The sequence below is a fragment of the Halichoerus grypus genome, chromosome 6 (genome assembly GCF_964656455.1).
Source record: "Halichoerus grypus chromosome 6, mHalGry1.hap1.1, whole genome shotgun sequence".
NCBI lineage: Eukaryota > Metazoa > Chordata > Mammalia > Carnivora > Phocidae > Halichoerus > Halichoerus grypus.
The window spans coordinates 37,706,514-37,724,773 of record NC_135717.1 but is presented as its reverse complement, the minus strand read 5'-3'; the positions used below and the strand labels follow the sequence as shown (position 1 = coordinate 37,724,773).

General features: G+C 55.9%; 1 protein-coding gene across 2 annotated transcripts in view; it reads right to left on the bottom strand.

Moving 5' to 3' along the window:
• TRAP1 (TNF receptor associated protein 1) overlaps nucleotides 1–18,260 on the bottom strand; it is a 52,226-nt gene that overhangs the window by 1,338 nt on the left and 32,628 nt on the right. For both annotated transcript variants that reach the window (XM_036090702.2, XM_078074896.1), the window contains exons 5-16: nucleotides 16,829–16,900; nucleotides 15,354–15,514; nucleotides 14,132–14,241; nucleotides 13,462–13,535; nucleotides 12,518–12,673; nucleotides 10,679–10,799; nucleotides 9,700–9,769; nucleotides 7,803–7,950; nucleotides 5,860–6,045; nucleotides 5,464–5,602; nucleotides 4,804–4,889; nucleotides 3,999–4,144 (exon numbers count right to left, since the gene is read on the bottom strand). In XM_036090702.2, coding sequence (XP_035946595.1) covers nucleotides 3,999–4,144; nucleotides 4,804–4,889; nucleotides 5,464–5,602; nucleotides 5,860–6,045; nucleotides 7,803–7,950; nucleotides 9,700–9,769; nucleotides 10,679–10,799; nucleotides 12,518–12,673; nucleotides 13,462–13,535; nucleotides 14,132–14,241; nucleotides 15,354–15,514; nucleotides 16,829–16,900 — 1,469 coding nt within the window. The remainder of the gene's footprint in view (nucleotides 1–3,998; nucleotides 4,145–4,803; nucleotides 4,890–5,463; nucleotides 5,603–5,859; nucleotides 6,046–7,802; nucleotides 7,951–9,699; nucleotides 9,770–10,678; nucleotides 10,800–12,517; nucleotides 12,674–13,461; nucleotides 13,536–14,131; nucleotides 14,242–15,353; nucleotides 15,515–16,828; nucleotides 16,901–18,260) is intronic.

Here is an 18,260-nt window from a genome sequence, read left to right as displayed (position 1 = left end):
CCAGTAATTGGACTGTTGGCTCAATTTTGATCTCAGGGTCCTGAGTTCAAGCCCCATGTTGGGTGTAGAGCTTACTTTAAAAATATAGCATTAAAACAAAAAGCCGATAGCATTTTGGGGCGCCTGGGTGGCTCAGTCAGTTAAGAGTCTGCCCCTTCAGCTGGAGTCCTGGGATTGAACCCTGTGTCAGGCTCCCTGTTCAGCAGGGAATCTGCTTCTCACTCACTCTCGAATGAATAAATAAAGAGACCGCCTAAGTGTAGTGTACGTGAGGGAGGGTAACTGGCCAGTCACTCAGAATGCTACTGGATTCCTTAGATCAAAAGAAATACATTTAGAGGAAAACAATTTTAGAAGGACTTTTGAAGCAAAATACACAGAGATCAAAAAGGAGAGAGCTTTGGGCGCCTGGGTGGCTCAGTCGTTAAGCGTCTGCCTTCGGCTCAGGTCATGATCCCAGGGTCCTGGGATCGAGCCCCACATCGGGCTCCCTGCTCGGTGGGAAGCCTGCTTCTCCCTCTCCCACTCCCTCTGCTTGTGTTCCCTCTCTCGCTGTGTCTCTGTCAAATGAATGAATAAAAAAAAAAATCTTAAAAAAAAAGAGTGCTTTGGGCACCTGGGTGGCTCAGGTCATGATCCTGGAGTCCCGGGATGGAGTCCCACATCAGGCTCCCTGCTCAGCAGGGAGTCTGCTTCTCCTCTGACCCTACCCCCCCCCTCGTGTTCTCTCTCTTGCTCGCTCTCAAATAAAATCTTTTTTTAAAGAGCTTTGCATGAGAAGTGCATTTCTTCCTGCACAGGAGAAAACACCATAAATACACTGACCTACATCAAAATTGAGAAGTTTGGTAAAACTGAAGGCGTCAGGGAAATTGAAGTGTGTCTGCCACAGAGGACAGTGGGATTTTGTAAACTGGGCACGGACATAGCAACCCCCTTCCCACAGCACTGCGTCCGGTAAAACACTCCGAGAGCCACCAGCAAATGTGCTTGCACGCGCACCCGCTGGCTCTGGGAAGACACACACACCTAATGTGGGCCGCACGGGGGACAAAGGTGCAAGGGAAATGTCACCATGAACTCTCTTGGTTCTACAGATTTCTGAACCAGATGAACGAATTACCAGTTTTAAAAGCAACTAAAATTTCAGAATAGGCTCTGGCAACAGAAATGAGCACCGGTACAGCTCCCTCACAGAACCACTTCCGGGCCAGCATGAAGGCGCGCCCACGGGACCAGCCCGCGCCTCGGCCAGGCACTCACAGCTGGAAGCCCCTGGGCGCCCGGACAGAGGTGCTCACCGCGGCGGCTCCTGCGCGGAGCTGCCCCACCCGCCCGACCGGCTGCGAGCCACGTCCAACCTCTCACCCACCGACTCTGTGTCTAGTCATTTGGCTCACAACGTGGAAAAGGAACCTCTTTCCTCCCCCCAGCAGTCTAAACAAAATTTATGATTATAAACCAACATGAAAGAAATATTTATAACGATTAAAAATAGTAATTTTAAAAAAAGCATACAGGGGCGCCTGGGTGGCTCAGTCGGTTAAGCAGCCAACTCTTGGTTTCAGCTCAGGTCATGATCTCAGGGTCATGGTATCAAGCCCCACACTCAACACAGAGTCTGCTTGAGATTCTCCCTCCCTCCACCCCTACCTCCAACCATGTGCTCCCTCTCTGTAAAATAATTTTTTTTTTTTTTTTTTTTAAGATTTTATTTATTTATTTGAGACAGAGAGAATGAGAGAGAGAGAGCACGTGAGAGGGGGGAGGGTCAGAGGGAGAAGCAGGCTCCCTGCTCGGCAGGGAGCCTGATGCGGGACTCGATCCAGGGACTCCAGGATCATGACCTGAGCCGAAGGCAGTCGCTTAACCAACTGAGCCACCCAGGCGCCCTGTAAAATAAATCTTATAAAATTACTACTGTATACAAAATTGCTCCAAAAAATCTTCATATACAATTGCAAGTTAGAAAATGGAATTTCAAAACATCCAATAAATAAGGTACATCATAAGAATGTGCAATACCTCTACAGTTACCAAAAAATAATAAGACCTAAATAGAGAAATCTGGCATGTTCATGGATGAAAGATTGGACATAAAGATGCCAGTTCATTCAAAATTGACTTGGGAGCCAGTATAATCTCAACCACAAGCCCAACTGTGTGTGGCCGGGGCGGGGGGGGGGAAGGGACACCTGTCAGGTCACCTTGTCCAAGCACAGACCTACAGGAGGGAAGATACCCTTGAAGGGAAATACGGGGGGACTCACTGAATACAGACCGTGCACTGTGGCCACCTGATGCTGGACAGACACGTCAGGCCGATCAGCAGGGAGAGGACAGATGTGAGCAGTCATGGCACAGGGCAGGCGGGTGTTCATGTGGAGTGAGATACAACACCTCTCCCACATCCCAAACCAATTAGAGATGGACTAAAACCTTAAAGCTTTTAGACCGAAAGAATACATTCAAGACTCTGGGGGCGCCTGGGTGGCTCAGTCGTTGAGCGTCTGCCTTCAGCTCAGGTCATGATCTCAGGGTCCTGGGATCGAGCCCCACACTGGGCTCCCTGCTCCGCGGGAAGCATGCTTCTCCCTCTCCCACTCTCCCTGCTGGTGTTCCCTCTCTCGCTGTGTCTCTGTCAAATAAATAAATCTTTGGGGAAAAAAAAAAGACTCTGACACAGATTTCTCCAACAAGACCTAGAACAGCAGTGAACACAGACTTCCAGCATGGGCGGGGGGGGACAGGTGCAGTGGGCGGAGGGGTTGAGGGGCTCAAACTTCAGTTGTAAAGTCAGTCATAGGATGAGAAGTACAGCAGAGAACCATCGGTCACAGCACGGTGACGGGGTAAGGGACTTCTCGTGGTGAGCCCGCTGTAATGTCCATAAACGTCAACATCACTGGGTTGTACACCTGAAACTAACACCGTATGTCAACTAGACTTCGACCAAAATAATGTTTTTAAAAATTATGATTTCATTAAAATTAAGAACTTTTTTTTGTTTTTAAGATTTTATTTATTTGCGAGAGAGAGAATGAGAGACAGAGAGCATGAGAGGGAGGAGGGTCAGAGGGAGAAGCAGACTCCCTGGTGAGCAGGGAGCCCGATGTGGGACTCGATCCCGGGACTCCAGGATCATGACCTGAGCCGAAGGCAGTCGCTTAACCAACTGAGCCACCCAGGCGCCCCTAAAATTAAGAACTTCTCAGAACACATCTTTAGGCAGATGAAACGACATTGGAAGGAGACCCTGGCAACCGAGAAAGCGTACATTAACTATGAAACAGAACAGGAAAAAGGACAGTCTTGGGTGTGTCATGAGAACGCCAAGCTGAAGGACAGCGCGCGCAGGCCCCGGGGCCGCCCGTGCCAGCAATGTGCGGGCAATGGCGTCTCCTCGACCCACGGAGGGCACCTGGGCAGGTGAGCCTCAGGGAGACACGTGCGGGGTTCAGAGCAACCCGTTCCCAGCAGCCCCCAAATGAGAACAACTCACAAGTCCACCAAGAAAGACTAAATCGCAGCGCTGAGGCAGACTCCGGCCTGTCACACCACCCCGGACACGACCGCACCCCCGGCCGCCCTCCCCGGGCACCACCTGTCGCCGAGTGAAGGAAGCATGACTTCCGAAGCACATGCCCAGGGACTCCACCGACAGGCCACTCAGACCTGTCTCCAGGACGCACAGCGGATGGTCAGACTAGAGCACGGGGAGGAACTCTCAGTCTCTACAGCGAGGGCTGTGTGGCCTCTGAGGAGGAACAGGCCCCCACCGGGCCACTTGCGGTGTTCTAGAACCTCCCGCAGGGGGGTGGGGGAGGGAGTGTAAACTGAAATGCAGTTGGATCACACAGGTGATGTCTTTATGGTCACCAAACTGCACGTAAGCCTTTTGCCCTTCGTAGCTGTCAGAGACAAAGCAGCACACACGCAACTGTGGATTACCGGGCAGGGGGGAATCGTACCCTGGGCCCGAGGGGCCGGGAGCCTACCTGGGGTTGATCTCCAGCGTGGGCTGCAGGAGCTGAGCGCGCTCCTCCTGGGTCTTGGCCAGCTGCTGCATGCGCAGGAAGTGCCGGGCGGCCCCCATCTCCAGCACGGTGATCATGGCAGGGTGGGTGTCTAGTCGAAGAGTCACCTACAAGCAAGGCCAGGGACCGGGTGAGGGAGGAGCCAGAGGTGGGGGGGGGGGAGGGCCAGGCTGCAGGGTCTTGACCAGGTCGGAAGCTTCCCCAGGTGACACAAAAGAATGCAGGTCTCTGGGGACATCCCCCCCCCCACCCCGATGCACTACTGAGAAGGGAGCCCGAGCCGCTGCCACACGGAAGTTCCCGGAACAGAATCCTGACTGGGGACTCCCTCCTCCCGTGTCCCTCACAGCTACCGGTTTCTCACGAATCAGTGGCTGTCCCAGGACCATCCTGCCTGGTTACCCATGCCTCTCGGCTGCACGGGGGCCACCACCGAATCCTACGACTATCTAGGACCCTGGAGGCCCGCCCATCCCGATGACCCGAGCCTCCTTCCTGCAGACAACGCTCTCACCACCCCTCCACCCCTGCCCACGGCTCCCAGGGGACTTAGGTCGTCCGGGCGCGCCTCCTCCCCCCAAGCGTTCATGCCCCCGGTGCTGTGTGCGCACGCGTAGGAGCGGCAGCAACATGCCCGTCTCCACCCCAGGTCACGGCCTCGAGCGCCACCGGAGACGCACACGAAGCCAGCCACTCAGCCCACAGCAGTGGGGTCACAGAGGGCCATGGCAGCTGGGAGGTGGCCCGTCCCTCTGGAAGACCTCACCTTCACGTTGGTGACACGGGACCCCAGTGCATTTCTGATCCAAGCCATCAGGTCCTCCGTCTCCTTCTCTGACAGGCGGTCACCAGCTACAGGAGAGAAGGCAGTGAGCTCTGAGCTGTTACCGGCGACTCCACCCCCGGGGATCCCGCCGGGGCCTGAAACGCTAAAGCCCCAAGAGCGGGTTTTAAGAAGGCTCCCTCCACCCCCTGGCTGGCCGCCAGCACAAAGAAGCTTCCCAAAAGGCTCTTCACCTAAAAGCAAGCAGGTAAAACTGGACCTCAAAAAGGACATTTTGGGGGCGCCCGGCTGGCTGAGCCAGTAGAGCATGTGACTCTTGCTCTCAGGGTCACAAATTCAAGCCCCACAGTGGATGTGGAGTCTACTTTTAAAAAAGGACACTTTTGGTTGCCTGAGGCCCATATTAATTTTATAGGGGTTTTAAAAAGACAATTTCTAATTCTCTCAGGAAGCCAAGCCGGAAGGAGCATAGGAGACGTCCCAGGATCTAAACAAAGATGTTCCCGACAGCTTCTTTTGTGCAGGGTGGGGACCCCAGATACAAACAAGCAAAGAAGACCCCATATAAATAGCCCCCGGAGCCTGCCTCCCCACACCCCCAGGCCACCGCCCAGGCCTGGGCCCAACAGAAGGCAAGCTGACCTGGGGACCCATCCTCCAACTTCTCCTCCTTATAGTGGTCAACAACGATGTCCGTCTCCACAGAGATCAGCTTCTTCTTGTCAAACTCACGAAGGTGGAGCAAGGTCAGCTCATCAAACTGCTCGTAGCAGAAGAGAACCTGCAAGAGCCGGAGAATGTCAGCGTCGGGCCTCGAGATGTCTGCCCGTGACAGGAAGACAGGGGCGCGTGAGGGGCAGGCAGGGTCCCATGTCCGGAAAGGCCACACCAGAGACCCTGGGGCCTCACCACAGTCCTGAGTGGGGCCCGGGCTATGTGTCCCGGGCCCATTCAGCCACTGTCCACTAAGCAGAGACCCTCCTTCAGGGGCTCAGACACCGGTTACCCTGTCCTGGCCCCAGCCTGTGGCTCACCCACCTCCGTGTTTTTCTGCTTCATGGCTTCGTAGTAGGGCGAATGCTCGGCCAGGTGCCGGCTGGGGGCACACAGGTAGTAGATGGTGCGGGTGCCGGCCTGCATGCGGCTCGCATAGTCCGGGAGGCTGGTCAGCTGCCCAGCAGGCAAGGCCGAGGACTCGTACCGCAGCAGCTTTGCGATATCCTCCTGCGGACAAAGGCCAGCTCACTCATTCCAGGTCCTGTTCTGAAAGCCTCCCACCCGCCTGGCACAGACCTCGGAAGCCTGTGGCTACGGGGAGGAAGGGTTCTGGCCGGCCTCATCCCGGGCTGCCAGGCCCAGGGATGGTGCTCAGCCCCTGGGGGGGGAGGGGGCGGCTGTGGGGACTCTGGTGGTATCCATCAGGTCCCACATCAAAAGTTCAGGGGACCCTGGAGACAACCTTCACCCCAGGTGGTCCAGGGCCCTGTGGACAAGGGCTTTCTGGTCCTGTCCTAGGAGTGGCCAGACACTGTCCGTGGCAGAGACTTTCCTGGACCCAGCATCCTCCGTCCATTCTAGTCACTGACCCTGCCTCTTGGGCACGTGGACGCGGTGTGGAGGCCACATTCCCAGACTTCCCCACACTATGAACTAGGCCGTGGTGGGGTACAAACAACAGTGGGCATGCACTGAAAGGGGGGGGGGTCCGTCCTCTTCCTTCCTGTCAACTGAAGTCAACTCACCTGGTGGTGTCCTAGCCTCTCAACGTGGGAGCTACCTGACAACAAGCTGGGGCCTGGGTCCCTGATGCCACCAGCCCAGATGTGACTTGAGAACTAAACTCTGCCTAGTCTACACCACTGACTTCTCCTGGGTTATCCAACACAGACATGCGGGGAGAGGGGAACACGGGGAAGACTGGAGCCTGTTCAGAGGCGATGTCCGATGAAATGGCATGATGGAGATGAAAATGCCACCTAGATGCTGTTAACCATAAACACGTAACTGACAGCACATGGAAATTCAGACAGGCCCACACCAGGAGCTGGAGGAGTCTGCCACCAGCCAGCAGCAAGGAGGGCCCGAGGCCCAAGCCCCATGGCCTGAAACACCCCCTGGCGAACCCCAGACGCTTGGTCACTTCCTTCCTCACTGCTGTTCTGGTGCAGAAGATGAAATCCCAGCCCTGGGAGTGCCTGCTTAATGGGCATGGGTGTCTTTTTGGGGGGAAGAGAATGTTCTGGAACTGGATGGTCATGGTTGCACAACTTGTGAATGCATGAAGGGCCACTGAACTGTTCACTTTTTAAAAGGGTGAATTTTGGGGAGCGTGGGTGGCTCAGTCAAGTGTCTGCCTTCGGCTCAGGTCATGATCCCGGGGTCCTGGGATTGAGCCCCACGTTGGGCTCCCTACTCAGTGGGGAGTCTGCTTCTCCCTCTGCCTCTGTCCCTGCTCTCAAATAAATAAAATCGTCAAAAAAATAAATAAATAAAAGGGTGAATTTTATTGTATGCGAATTATATGACAATTTAAAACTGGCCAAAAAATGTTTATGGGATGATCGTATCATTTTTAAGTAATTAAACTGAACTCTGGCCCCAGAGACACTGCATTAAAGGATTTCCACCAATCACTGTGAAAATGCCCTGACTGCCCTTCCCTCCCCAAGAACCAGGGACCTTGCCCTGTCCCCTGCCTTTTGTGATCTCCCGAGCACCCTGAACTCTTGTGGGAGACCATACACACCCATTTCCTTCCAGCATCAGGCCAAGAGCTCAGTGCTATGGGACACGGTAAGGAGGCTCTGGGAAGTGGCACCAGGCCTGTTGTGTCCCCCGACAGAGGCCCGGAAGCCAAACGCTGCCTTTACCGACCCCTGCACGGCGCCGGGCTGGGCCACACTCATGTCCCGGGAAGCTCAGGTTTCAGGCCTCCACAGCCCATGGCGACCCAGAGAAAGGCCCAGAAACCCAGACCCTACCTTGACTTCCTGCTCGGCGGTGGTCACAATGCCCTCCCTCATGAACAAGCCATAATCTTCAAAAAACTTGGCGTATTTTTCGGCGTCTTTTTTACTCTGGTCAATGAAGAATTTTATTAGCCTCTGCTGTAGAAGGTCCCGGAGTTTCCTGCAGAACAGAAATGCATTTATCCCAAACAACTTCTGTGAAATACAAAAGGTCAAAGGGCACGAAAAACATTCACTCCCACTAATAACCAAAGAAGTGAAAATGACACCATTTTGATAAAACGAAAAAACATGAAGCAAAAACAAAGGGGACCCCTGACAAACCCCAGCTGGGGAGACAGGCCCCCAAGAGGAAGGAATGCGAACCAACCCCCCTGTGGAGGCCACAGCCTCGGTTCCCACTGCAGATCACACCTGAGACCAGAGTCAGCCAGCTTTACGGACCGGCCTTCCGCGGGGGCGCACAGCCCCGGTGCTGACCGGGGAAGACTAGGCTGAAGGAAACTCACAAGCTGCCTGGCCAAACATCACATCCTCTAGTGGTTCTGAAGGACGTGAGAGAGTGGCCGTGCTGCTAGAAACAGCAGGTAACGGACACGGACAGACCGCAGGGTGTGGTGCGCGTGCGCCAAGACCGTCCCCACCGCCTCCCGCGCGCTGCAGTGTCCCCGTCGGGATCCACGCTGCCCCCCTCCGGCCGGGGTGTGCGCTGTAGCCGGGGCTGACGCGGCACACGCTACCGGCACAACCAACTGTACAAAACTCGGACTTTGGGGGATCAGGGTGCTCACTGTGGCATTATGTAATGGCATAAAACTACGAGCAGCTTCATTAGGGGTATCAAGGGTATTCTTACTTCCTAATATTTTGCCTTTTCTTTTACAAAAGCAAAATTACCGTGTGTTTCTGTAATAACGCAGGGTAGGAGGGCAACAGTCTCACGTCACCCCTAAGCCTTCCCTCTTGGCTCCCATCCCCAACCCCAGTCCCTCAGCCCGAGGGCGGGATGGGACAGCACCACACGTCGTCAGCAGGAAGGAGCCCACCCGGACTGGCTCCTGGGCCCTTTGACTATGTCCCCACCTTGCTTTCAGCATCCTTGCTTTCGGCACAAGATGTTCTAGTCTCTCCTTGTATTTCGCCTACATCTTGTCCTGACCCCGGAACCACTTACTCTGTGAAGGTGCCCTGTTTCCTTTGATTGGAACATGGTATTGAGAAGCCAAGATCTGGGCCCTAGGGATGGCATTGCTGTTGGGGTGTCCTTTCTCCCAGGCCCCCTTGGTAGTCAGCTAAGAAACACACGAGGTCTGCGTGTGTGGATGTGTGTGCCTCTACAGCAGTACTTGTTTCTGTGTCTGGCGAGTTCACCAGTGACCTCCCGACACCACTGGGACTTCCTGGTCTTGCCCCTGCTGTGTGTGCTGCTCCCTTTGACCGTGAACCATCTGCCTCTCGTCATCCCTAACCTGTGGAGCGTTGACCAGTCACCTGCCATGTAATCAGCTTGCCGTGGCCATTGCCCTCCCCTCACGCTGGTGCCCCCCGCACCTCCTGGGCTCTGACCTTCCACATCAGGCTGCGTGGTCACCCTCCGGGGGCTCGGTGTCCCATCCTAGCCACTGTGGCTGCCCCAGCCCGGGTGCAGGGTCACCTTCACACCATTAGTGACCTTTGTGGACCAAGGTCAGATCCCTCCTGCGACCGTCATCCTTTGCCTCCTCCACCTCAGAGGCGGCAGGCCTGGAGTCTCCCCCAGCGTGGCCAAGGTGAGGGCATTTCCCCGCACACGGCCCCCCAGGCCTGGTCCCACCGCAGCACCACACTTGGCTCCCAACTCCTTCATGCTTGCCGGGGACCCTTAGTGGCCAAGGTGAGCGCTGCGGGGGCCGCCTCGTGTGCAGCTTACCTGATGAGCGCGCTCTCCTGGAGGAGCTCCCGGCTGAGGTTCAGGGGGATGTCCTCACTGTCCACCACGCCTGAGTGAGACACAGGCCGTCAGGACCCTCGCAGCGCCCGCGGCTCTGCCCCGCCCTCACTGCACACCCCTCCGCCTCCCCGCCTGACACCAAGTGAGCCCACGCCTGGGTGACAGCAAACTGGCGAAGGACACAGGGGAGATGCAGTGAGGCAACACCTTCTGGCCCCTCCAGGTCCCACTGACGCCCCAGAGCTGACGCACACAGCCCCGGTCACAGCAATGCGAGCAGAAGAAAAGCCGGCAAGGCCGAGGAGCTCTGCCGGGGAGAGCTGCTGACTTTAGCCTCAGCTTGACGCTCTGAAACCACGTCCTGGATTTTATGTTCAGAATCACAACTATATTGTGGACACCTCACACTTTGTAGGCTAAGGTGACACAATGGTTTAGGTGAATACTTTTTAAAGCTATAATCTCGCTCAAATTCAAGACAATTCATATGTAAACCTGAAACTCACATAATATAAACAAACATTTTAAAAGAATTCCATTTAGGGGCGCCTGGGTGGTTCAGTCATTAAGCGTCTGCCTTCGGCTCAGGTCATGATCCCAGGGTCCTGGGATCGAGCCCCACATTGGGCTCCCTGCTCGGCGGGAAACCTGCTTCTCCCTCTCCCACTCCCCCGCTTGTGTTCCCTCTCTCGCTGTCTCTGCGAGACAAAAAAAAAAAAAAATTCCATTTTAACACGTCCTGTCACCCTGGCCCTGCACCAAGACGAGGTGGCCGGAGGCGGGAAGCTCCCTGGGCGGCGCTGAGCAGCTTCCTGTGCCCGCTCACCCCGACCCGGCACCCACGGCACACGAACGCCTTCTCCCAGAGTCGGCACCCCCGCCTCACCCCGGGAGCCACGCAGTCCCGGGGCTGCAGGGCCGCGGCCCACACGGCGAAGCGCCGGCATCAGTGCCTTACCGCGAACGAAGCGCAGCCACTTGGGCAGGATGTCGGCGGCCTTGGTCTGGATGAGGACCTTGCGGCTGTACAGCGCGATGCTGGAGCCCAACTCCCGGCTCACATCAAACATGGATGGTTTCTGGGGACACGGAGACAGCAGTGTTGAGGAGCTCTGAGGACAACTCTGAGAACCACCCTTTCCTACGGAGGCCAGCGCTGGGGAGCGGTGGGCGGCGTGTGGGGACCCAGAGGAAGAGAGAGGCCAGGAGGCCACCCTCTGTCTTTTGAGAAGCCCTACACGTTCTCGGCAGGGGGAGCAGGGCGTGGGCCTTCCCTGGGCAGCTGCGGCCCCCCAACTTGTTCCCCCTGGAGAACATAAACGACTACCTGCACGTCCCTGTGAACAGAGCCAAACCCACCAGGGGCCAGGGGTCAGCAACTAACAGCCCACAGGCCAGATCACCTGGCTGGTATAGCCCCAGAACAGCTTGTCCACTTTCGTTTTTATTTCCCTTTTTTTAAAGATTTTATTTATTTGACAGAGAGAGAGAGAGCACGCACGCGCGCCAAGTGAGCACAAGCAGGGGGAGCGGCAGGGCAGAGGGAGAGGGAGAAGCAGGCTTCCCACCAAGCAGGGAGCCCGATGCGGGGCTCGATCCCAGGACCCTGAGATCATGACCTGAGCCGAAGGCAGACGCTTAACCAGCTGAGACACCCAGGCGTCCCGTATTTTTTTTTTTCATGTATTTATTTATTTGAGGAGAGAGGAGCAAAGAGAGAGGGAGACAGAGAATCTGAAACAGATTCTCTGCTGAGCACAAAGCCCGACTGAGGGCTTGATCCCAGGACCCTGAGATCATGACCTGAGCCGAAACCAAGAGTTGGATGCTTAACTGACTAAGCCACCCAGGCGCCCCACAACTTGTACACTTTTATTTTTTAACTTGTACACTTTTAAATGGCTGTGCAAGAAAGCAAACAAAGAAGGTCTCATGATAATGTGAAAAATATGTGAAATCCACACTGCAGGGTCTATGAAGTTTCCTAGAACACAGCCGGGCTCATCTGCAGCTTATGGGTGTCCACGCTACGGGGGCAGAGCTCCAGGATGTGCACGGCCCGTGTAGCCCAAACTAGTCACAACCATGCCCCAACTCCTGCTCTAAACCTGCAGCATGCACACACATCACACTGGGATCCTGGGGCCACTGAGATCCTGCATGCCTAACAAGTCCCAGGACACGCTGGTACTGGTCTGCGGAACTCACTCAGTAGTGAGGGTCTCATGCTGCTTCCCAAAATGGGTAGCCATGGGGTGTTACAAGGGCGCCAGTCAGAAAAGTCCAGGAACCTTTTCCAACCCCTGAGCAGGTTTCCCCTTCACAGGATTCATCAGAACCTTCGCCATGCTGCTGTGAGCATGGGGTCTTAGGGGCCAAGCACAAGTACGGAGTGCCCACCAACTCATCAGAGCACCACAGAGCCCCAATCAGCTGCACAGCTCAGGGGTGCACCCGCATGTAGACAAAAGCCGCCCGCACGCTGCTCTGAGGGACTCCCCATGGGTCTACAACAGCCCAAGCCCACACGACCAAATGTTTCTGTTCTTCCCCAAGATGGCACGTGAAACACCCCCCCCTCCCCACTTTAAAACCCTGTGCTCACCTAACCGGAGGCATGAATTTTGCTTTTACTCTGATGCTACCAAGTTAATTTTTGTGATGTCTGTGCTGATCTGTCACCATTCAAGGCAAGTGCTACTGGCACTGGGAAATGCTGTCGCCATGGGGGAGGCCCCCATCCCAGGGAGCAGCAGACAAGCACTGGCAGCCCCTGCCCCACGCCCCCAGGCCTCACCGTGTCCGGCACATAGAAGATGCTACGGATGTTAAGAGGTGCATCCGTCCTGTAGTGCAGGGTGTAGCGGGGCTTGTCGTGGGCCTGAGCGACATAGCGGTAGAATTCCTCGTGCTGCCACTCACCCACATCCTTGGGGTCCATCATCCAGACAGCCTGGAAATGGAGATACATGAGGCCGCGGTGTCTAAGACGTGCCCTCCCAACAACCGCGCAGAGCTGGGCCTCTGGAGCCTGTGGCCCCGGGCGCTGGCAAGTGCGCCTCCGGGGTGACCCAAGGACCCACCCATGGGACAGACTGGGGCTGTGGACTCGGGTGCAAGCCTCCGTCCCCATCTCCAGCCCCACCCACTCCAGTGTGGGGAGGAGGGGGGGAACCACAAAGACACACAAGAGGCTCTGGAACAAGGGCCCCCCTCCCAGTACAGGGCGTCAGGAAAGGCCAGCCCAGAGGTCTGCACATGCCTGTAGGACATCACCAGTGCATCAATGAGTGAAGGGACAAAGAAACATGGTCTAGCCGCGGACTGTGACTCAGCCGTAAAAAGGAACGGAGGACTGACGTGGGCTCCAACATGGATGAACCCTGGAACCGTTACGGTGAGAAGCCAGACACAAAGGCCACAGTGTCTGATTCCACTGACATGACATGTCGGAGGTGATGGGAAGGGAGATGGGGAGCGACTACTAACACAGGCAGGTTCCTTTTTGGGATGAGAATGTTCTAGAACAGACTGTGGCTCTGTGAACACATGAAGGACGCTGAACTGCACATGGTGCATGGGGACAGGACACAGAGGGGTGGAGACCTGGCCTTGCACAGGGGACTCCCCACGCTGGGACTCGGACAGTGCCACCCAGCCCTGACTCTGTCCATCCAGCGCTGGAATGTACCAAACGCTCCCCATAGCCACCCGAGCCCTTCAGGCAGCTGAGGGTCTCACCTGCAAGGTATTAATGCGCCTTCCATTAAGGTATACAGGGAAGCTGACGAAGTTACTGTACTTTGTCACCACATCTTGAAAAGAGAAAAAACACACAGCAACAATGAATATAGGAAGCTTCTTCTGGATACAAAAGCTCTGGAAGTGGCTGCAGGTAACAGCACGCCAGGACAACTCTGGGCCAGCACTTTCACAGGTGTGAAGCCAGGCCATGTCAGGGACAACGTCCCGCCCACAGAGTGACCAGAACTCATACGAGAACCAGGGATCTGAGGCCCAGGCCACCACGAACCCCCACACCTTCTTGGTGGCATAAATATAGTTTTGTGGGTTAATGGTGAATCCTGGAAGCACTCGGCACCTCAGAGAAGCATCCAGTCAGACCCAGATGAGACCACCGCATGGAAGCGCCCGCTCTTGTTCTCTGTGAAGCAGGCGCAGGCCAGGCTTCGGGAAGCATCTTATGACACAGGGGAGGCCAGGGAACGCACCACGTGCAAGCACTGAGGGCGGAAGACAGAACCAAACCTGACGGTGCCCCAGCAGGCCTGGCCTCCCGGTGCCACACGGAGCCCGCAGCCCCAGGCGACCAACACAAGCAGCGCCCTAACCACTGAGATGCCCCAGTGCCGCCGCGCACCCCTCCCCCGCAGCCCAGGCTCCCGCTCACCTCGGACCCGGGCCTCGCTGGCGAACTCTCTGCTGTCTGACTTGAGGTGGATGATGATTTTGGTCCCAGTTCTCACTCCCGAGGCTTCAGCAATTTCAAACACCCCGGAGCTAAGACATGGGAAAGGGAAAGCCAGCTGCACACAGTGAAGCTGACGGGTCCTACGCTGCCTGTCCAGTCACCCTTCCTAGGACTGTCGCAAGCAGAGCCCACATCCACACGCAGAGACACAACCCTGAGCGCCACCACTTCGGAGCCCGGCAAGCCCCCAGCTGTTGTCTCCACCAGGGAGTGTGGCCACAGGGTTGCGGGGTGGGGCTCCCCCATGACAAGCGCCACCTCGTGGGCTCTAGGGTCACCCAAAGTGGCCGCAATGCCATAAGGCACTGGGCAGAAAGAGCAGATGCACAGGGACCGCCCCTAGCTCGAGCTACCCCCCGTGTTTCTGAACCTCTAGCAGAGGCCAGGCAGAGAAACCGTTTCCGAAGTACAAGAGGGGAAGATGCACCCCCAGAAAGTGCCTTTTCAAACCCTGGCCTGTTTCCTCTGAGCACCACCTTCTCAGCATTAAACAGAAATCGCAGTTCTGACCGAGGGAAATGGGCTGGGGTCTGGCAGAGCCCCTCTCGCGTGCACCGCTGAACCCCCACAGCAGACGGGAGACTCCATCAGGAAAGGATTCGGAAATGAAGGTTTGGGCCTATTGAAGTACATGCTTCAATTTGGCCAGGGCACCATTCTCCTTAAACAGAGTCTCAAGATTCTCCCGGAACATCCGCCCAACGAGCCTGTGAGCCATGGTCCCTGAGCAGGCTGCACAGCAAACAAGCATCTTTAATAGGCAACGCCTCGGGCCTGACCTGGCAGGGGAGGGGCGGGCAGGCCCATGAGCCAAACCCAGGAACTCCCACAGAACAGAATCCAGAGAGGCCGCCCCGGAGCAGGGGATGCCTGGTGCCCGGCCGATCCAACGGCCAGCCATTCCCAAAGGAGCCCCGCCTGGCACAGGCCACGCTCCAGAGCACAAACCTAAGGCACACACAGCACGTGCCATCTGGAGGGGAAAGCGTCACCGGCTCCCCAAAGACTGAGGTGACTCTAACTTTCCAAGTGAAGTGCTAACACCTCAGCTGACTCTGGCAGTGCACATCAGGTACGCTTGGCTGTGGTGGCCCCAGGGCACTTGCTGTGTGAGACGTGAGGCCCGCTCTCACTTACTCACCCATCTGAGAGCCACTGGTAACCAGGGCTGCCCGGGTCCGCTGAGCGGGAATAGACCTCCACTCTGTCAGCCACCATGAAAGCGGAGTAGAAACCCACTCCAAACTGGCCGATGATCTTGCTGCTGGCCTCCACCTGGCTCTGCAGCGCATCCAGAAAGGCCTGTGGTGGCGAAGGCTGGTCAGAAGAAGGGCGGCCCCTTCCCCAGGCAGAGCGGACGTCTGTGACTCCCTGTGTCCGTTCCCCTAGTGCTGGTGGGGATCACCCTTCATCCTCAAGACAACCACATTAAGTGGTTTTTCACCACACGGTCCAGCCTGGAAACTAAGACGGGCGGGCCACACTTCCCAGGCGCGGGGGGCAGCGATCTGAGCGGGCAGGGCACAGAAAGAGTGACCCCCAGAGTTTTCCTAAATGTGTCTTCTGCGTGTCTCCTAGATTCTAAGCTTCAGGGGGAAACGGTATATACCACATTCAGGTTTGATATGGTATCAGAAGACACTTAATTTTTATAACTCAAGTTTATCGCAGTTTCTAAGATTAAAAATGAAGTAAAAGGCACCCACTCACTGCTACGGCGCCGTCTACGATGACGAAGTGTTCTACATGTGGCCCGATATGATGGCTGTGGGCCACACTGGGCTCTCAAGCACTCAAGTGAGGCTAGTGTGCCCCGGGAACCAAGTTTTAAATTACATTTAACTTAAATGCAAACAGGCACGTGTAGCTAGTGGCTACCGTATGTGACGGCACAGACTCTCCTTGACAGAAATAGAACCAAGAATGTAACGGGGGGAGGAACTGGTAGAATTTCTGCAAGTCACTTTGGACCAAGAATTACACTATTTCCAGCACTTTCATCATTGCGTGGTACCATTTTAGGCACCACTTAGGCCCACAAAACCAAGGAGAGGCACACAGGCAGCCGAGGGCCACCAGCCTCCAACTCGCTGCTGGCAGAGGTCCCAGGATCGCCTGCCCCCCCGAGGGTCACACGGCAGCCATGACCCCCAGGGCGTTTCCTCCCCACAGAGCTGCCCATCCACAGACGTGGCCTATTCTCATGAACGGTGCTGAGCTGAGGATGGAGAGGAAGAACGACTATCTCTGCCAGGCCCCCTCGGCCTCAAGCAATCGCTGAGAGAGGGAGAAGTGTAGAGGCAGAATGGTGCATTCCAGACTCTGACGGACGGGCTTGGAGCCTGGGGTTGGCCGATTTCTAGCTACAGACAAAGTACTAATTTCCACCTCTTCATCTATAAGAAAGAGAAACCACCTGAGAGGTGCCCGGGAGGGGCAAAGCGCTCCCACAGCGCCAACAGAGCTGGCGCCCGAGAACACTCCTGCTGTCGCTGGTGCCTGGAGCCCTCTGGGTCCCGCCCTCTCTGGTCGGGCGGCCTCGAGAACCGATCCTCGAGCCCTAAGGGGGGCAGCAGCTGCAGCCCCCGAGGAAGGGGCAGTGGGGTGGGGGCTTACCTTTGACCCCGACCTGGCGATGGTCCCCAGGTTGGACACCAGCTCTTCCTGTGTCATCCCGATACCCGTGTCCTGAGGAGAGAGGCATGCTAAGCTCCAAGGCCAGCACGCGGGAGCTGGGATGGACTTGGGCGGACAGCCGGGGGCGGGGGTGGGGGGGGGGGCCAAGGGGCATCAATTACACGTGCCAGGCAGGACCTAGGGAAGTCATAGCACACGTCATCAGGGGGACCAGTTCTAGTCCGGGGGGCCGGGCCGCACCAGAACAAACCCCCTAGCAGAGAGACCCAGAGCCAAGAGACAGAAGAGTCCAGAAACAGCTGTGCAGACTGTGTCCCTTAATTTCTGACAAAGATTCTGAGAGAACTCAACAGGGGAAAGGAAAGCAGATGGTGCGGAAACTGCACCCAACCTCCGCCCCCCTCACACCAGGCCCCTAACAGATCACAGAGGACCAGCGAAGACTGCAAAATTTCTACACAAAAACACAGAGGAAAATCTGACTGTGGAAGACACAGCAATTTCTTACATTACTAAAAGCATGAAACACAGAAAGAAAAAGTGATAAACTAGACCTCATTACAATTAAAACCTTTTGCTTTTCAAAAACCACCAAGAAAATAAAAAAGCAAACCAACACTGGGGAAAAAAATATTTGCAAAGTATGTATCTGAGGGGCACCTGGGTGGCTCAGTCGTTAAGCATCTGCCTTCAGCTCAGGTCATGATCCCAGGGTCCTGGGATCGAGCCCCACATTGGGCTCCCTGCTCCGTGGGGAGCCTGCTTCTCCCTCTCCCACTCCCCCTGCTTGTGTTCCCTCTCTCGCTGTGTGTCTCCGTCAAATAAATAAATAAAATCTTTAAAAAAAAAAAATATGTATCTGATATGCAACTTATATCCAGACTATATAAAGTCTTACAACTCAATTAAAAAAACAAACAACTTGATTAAAAATGAACCAAAAATCTGGACATTTCACAAGGAAGATACAGAAATGGCAAACACATGACAAGATGCTCAGGATGGACCATTAATCACGAGGGAAATGCACAATAAAAGCTCAGTCCCAGGGGCGCCTGGGTGGCTCAGATGGTTAAGCGTCTGCCTTCGGCTCAGGTCATGATCCCAGGGTCCTGGGATCAAGCCCCACATTGGGTTCCCTGCTTCTCCCTCCGCTCCCAGTCATGCTTGCTCTCTCTTGCTCCCTCTCTCTAATGCTCTCTCTCAAATAAACAAACAAACAAAAAGCTGAGCCGCTGGAACGGCCCGCATCTCCACGGCCGACAGTAACCAGTGCCGGCAAGGACAGCAGCAGTGACGACTTCCCAGCCGCCGCCACCGCCAGCAAGCAAGCCGGACACCCACTGCGGGCAGCCTGGCATCCCTCACGGCTACACAGCTCTCCTGGGGCCAGCGGCCCCACTCCTAGGCA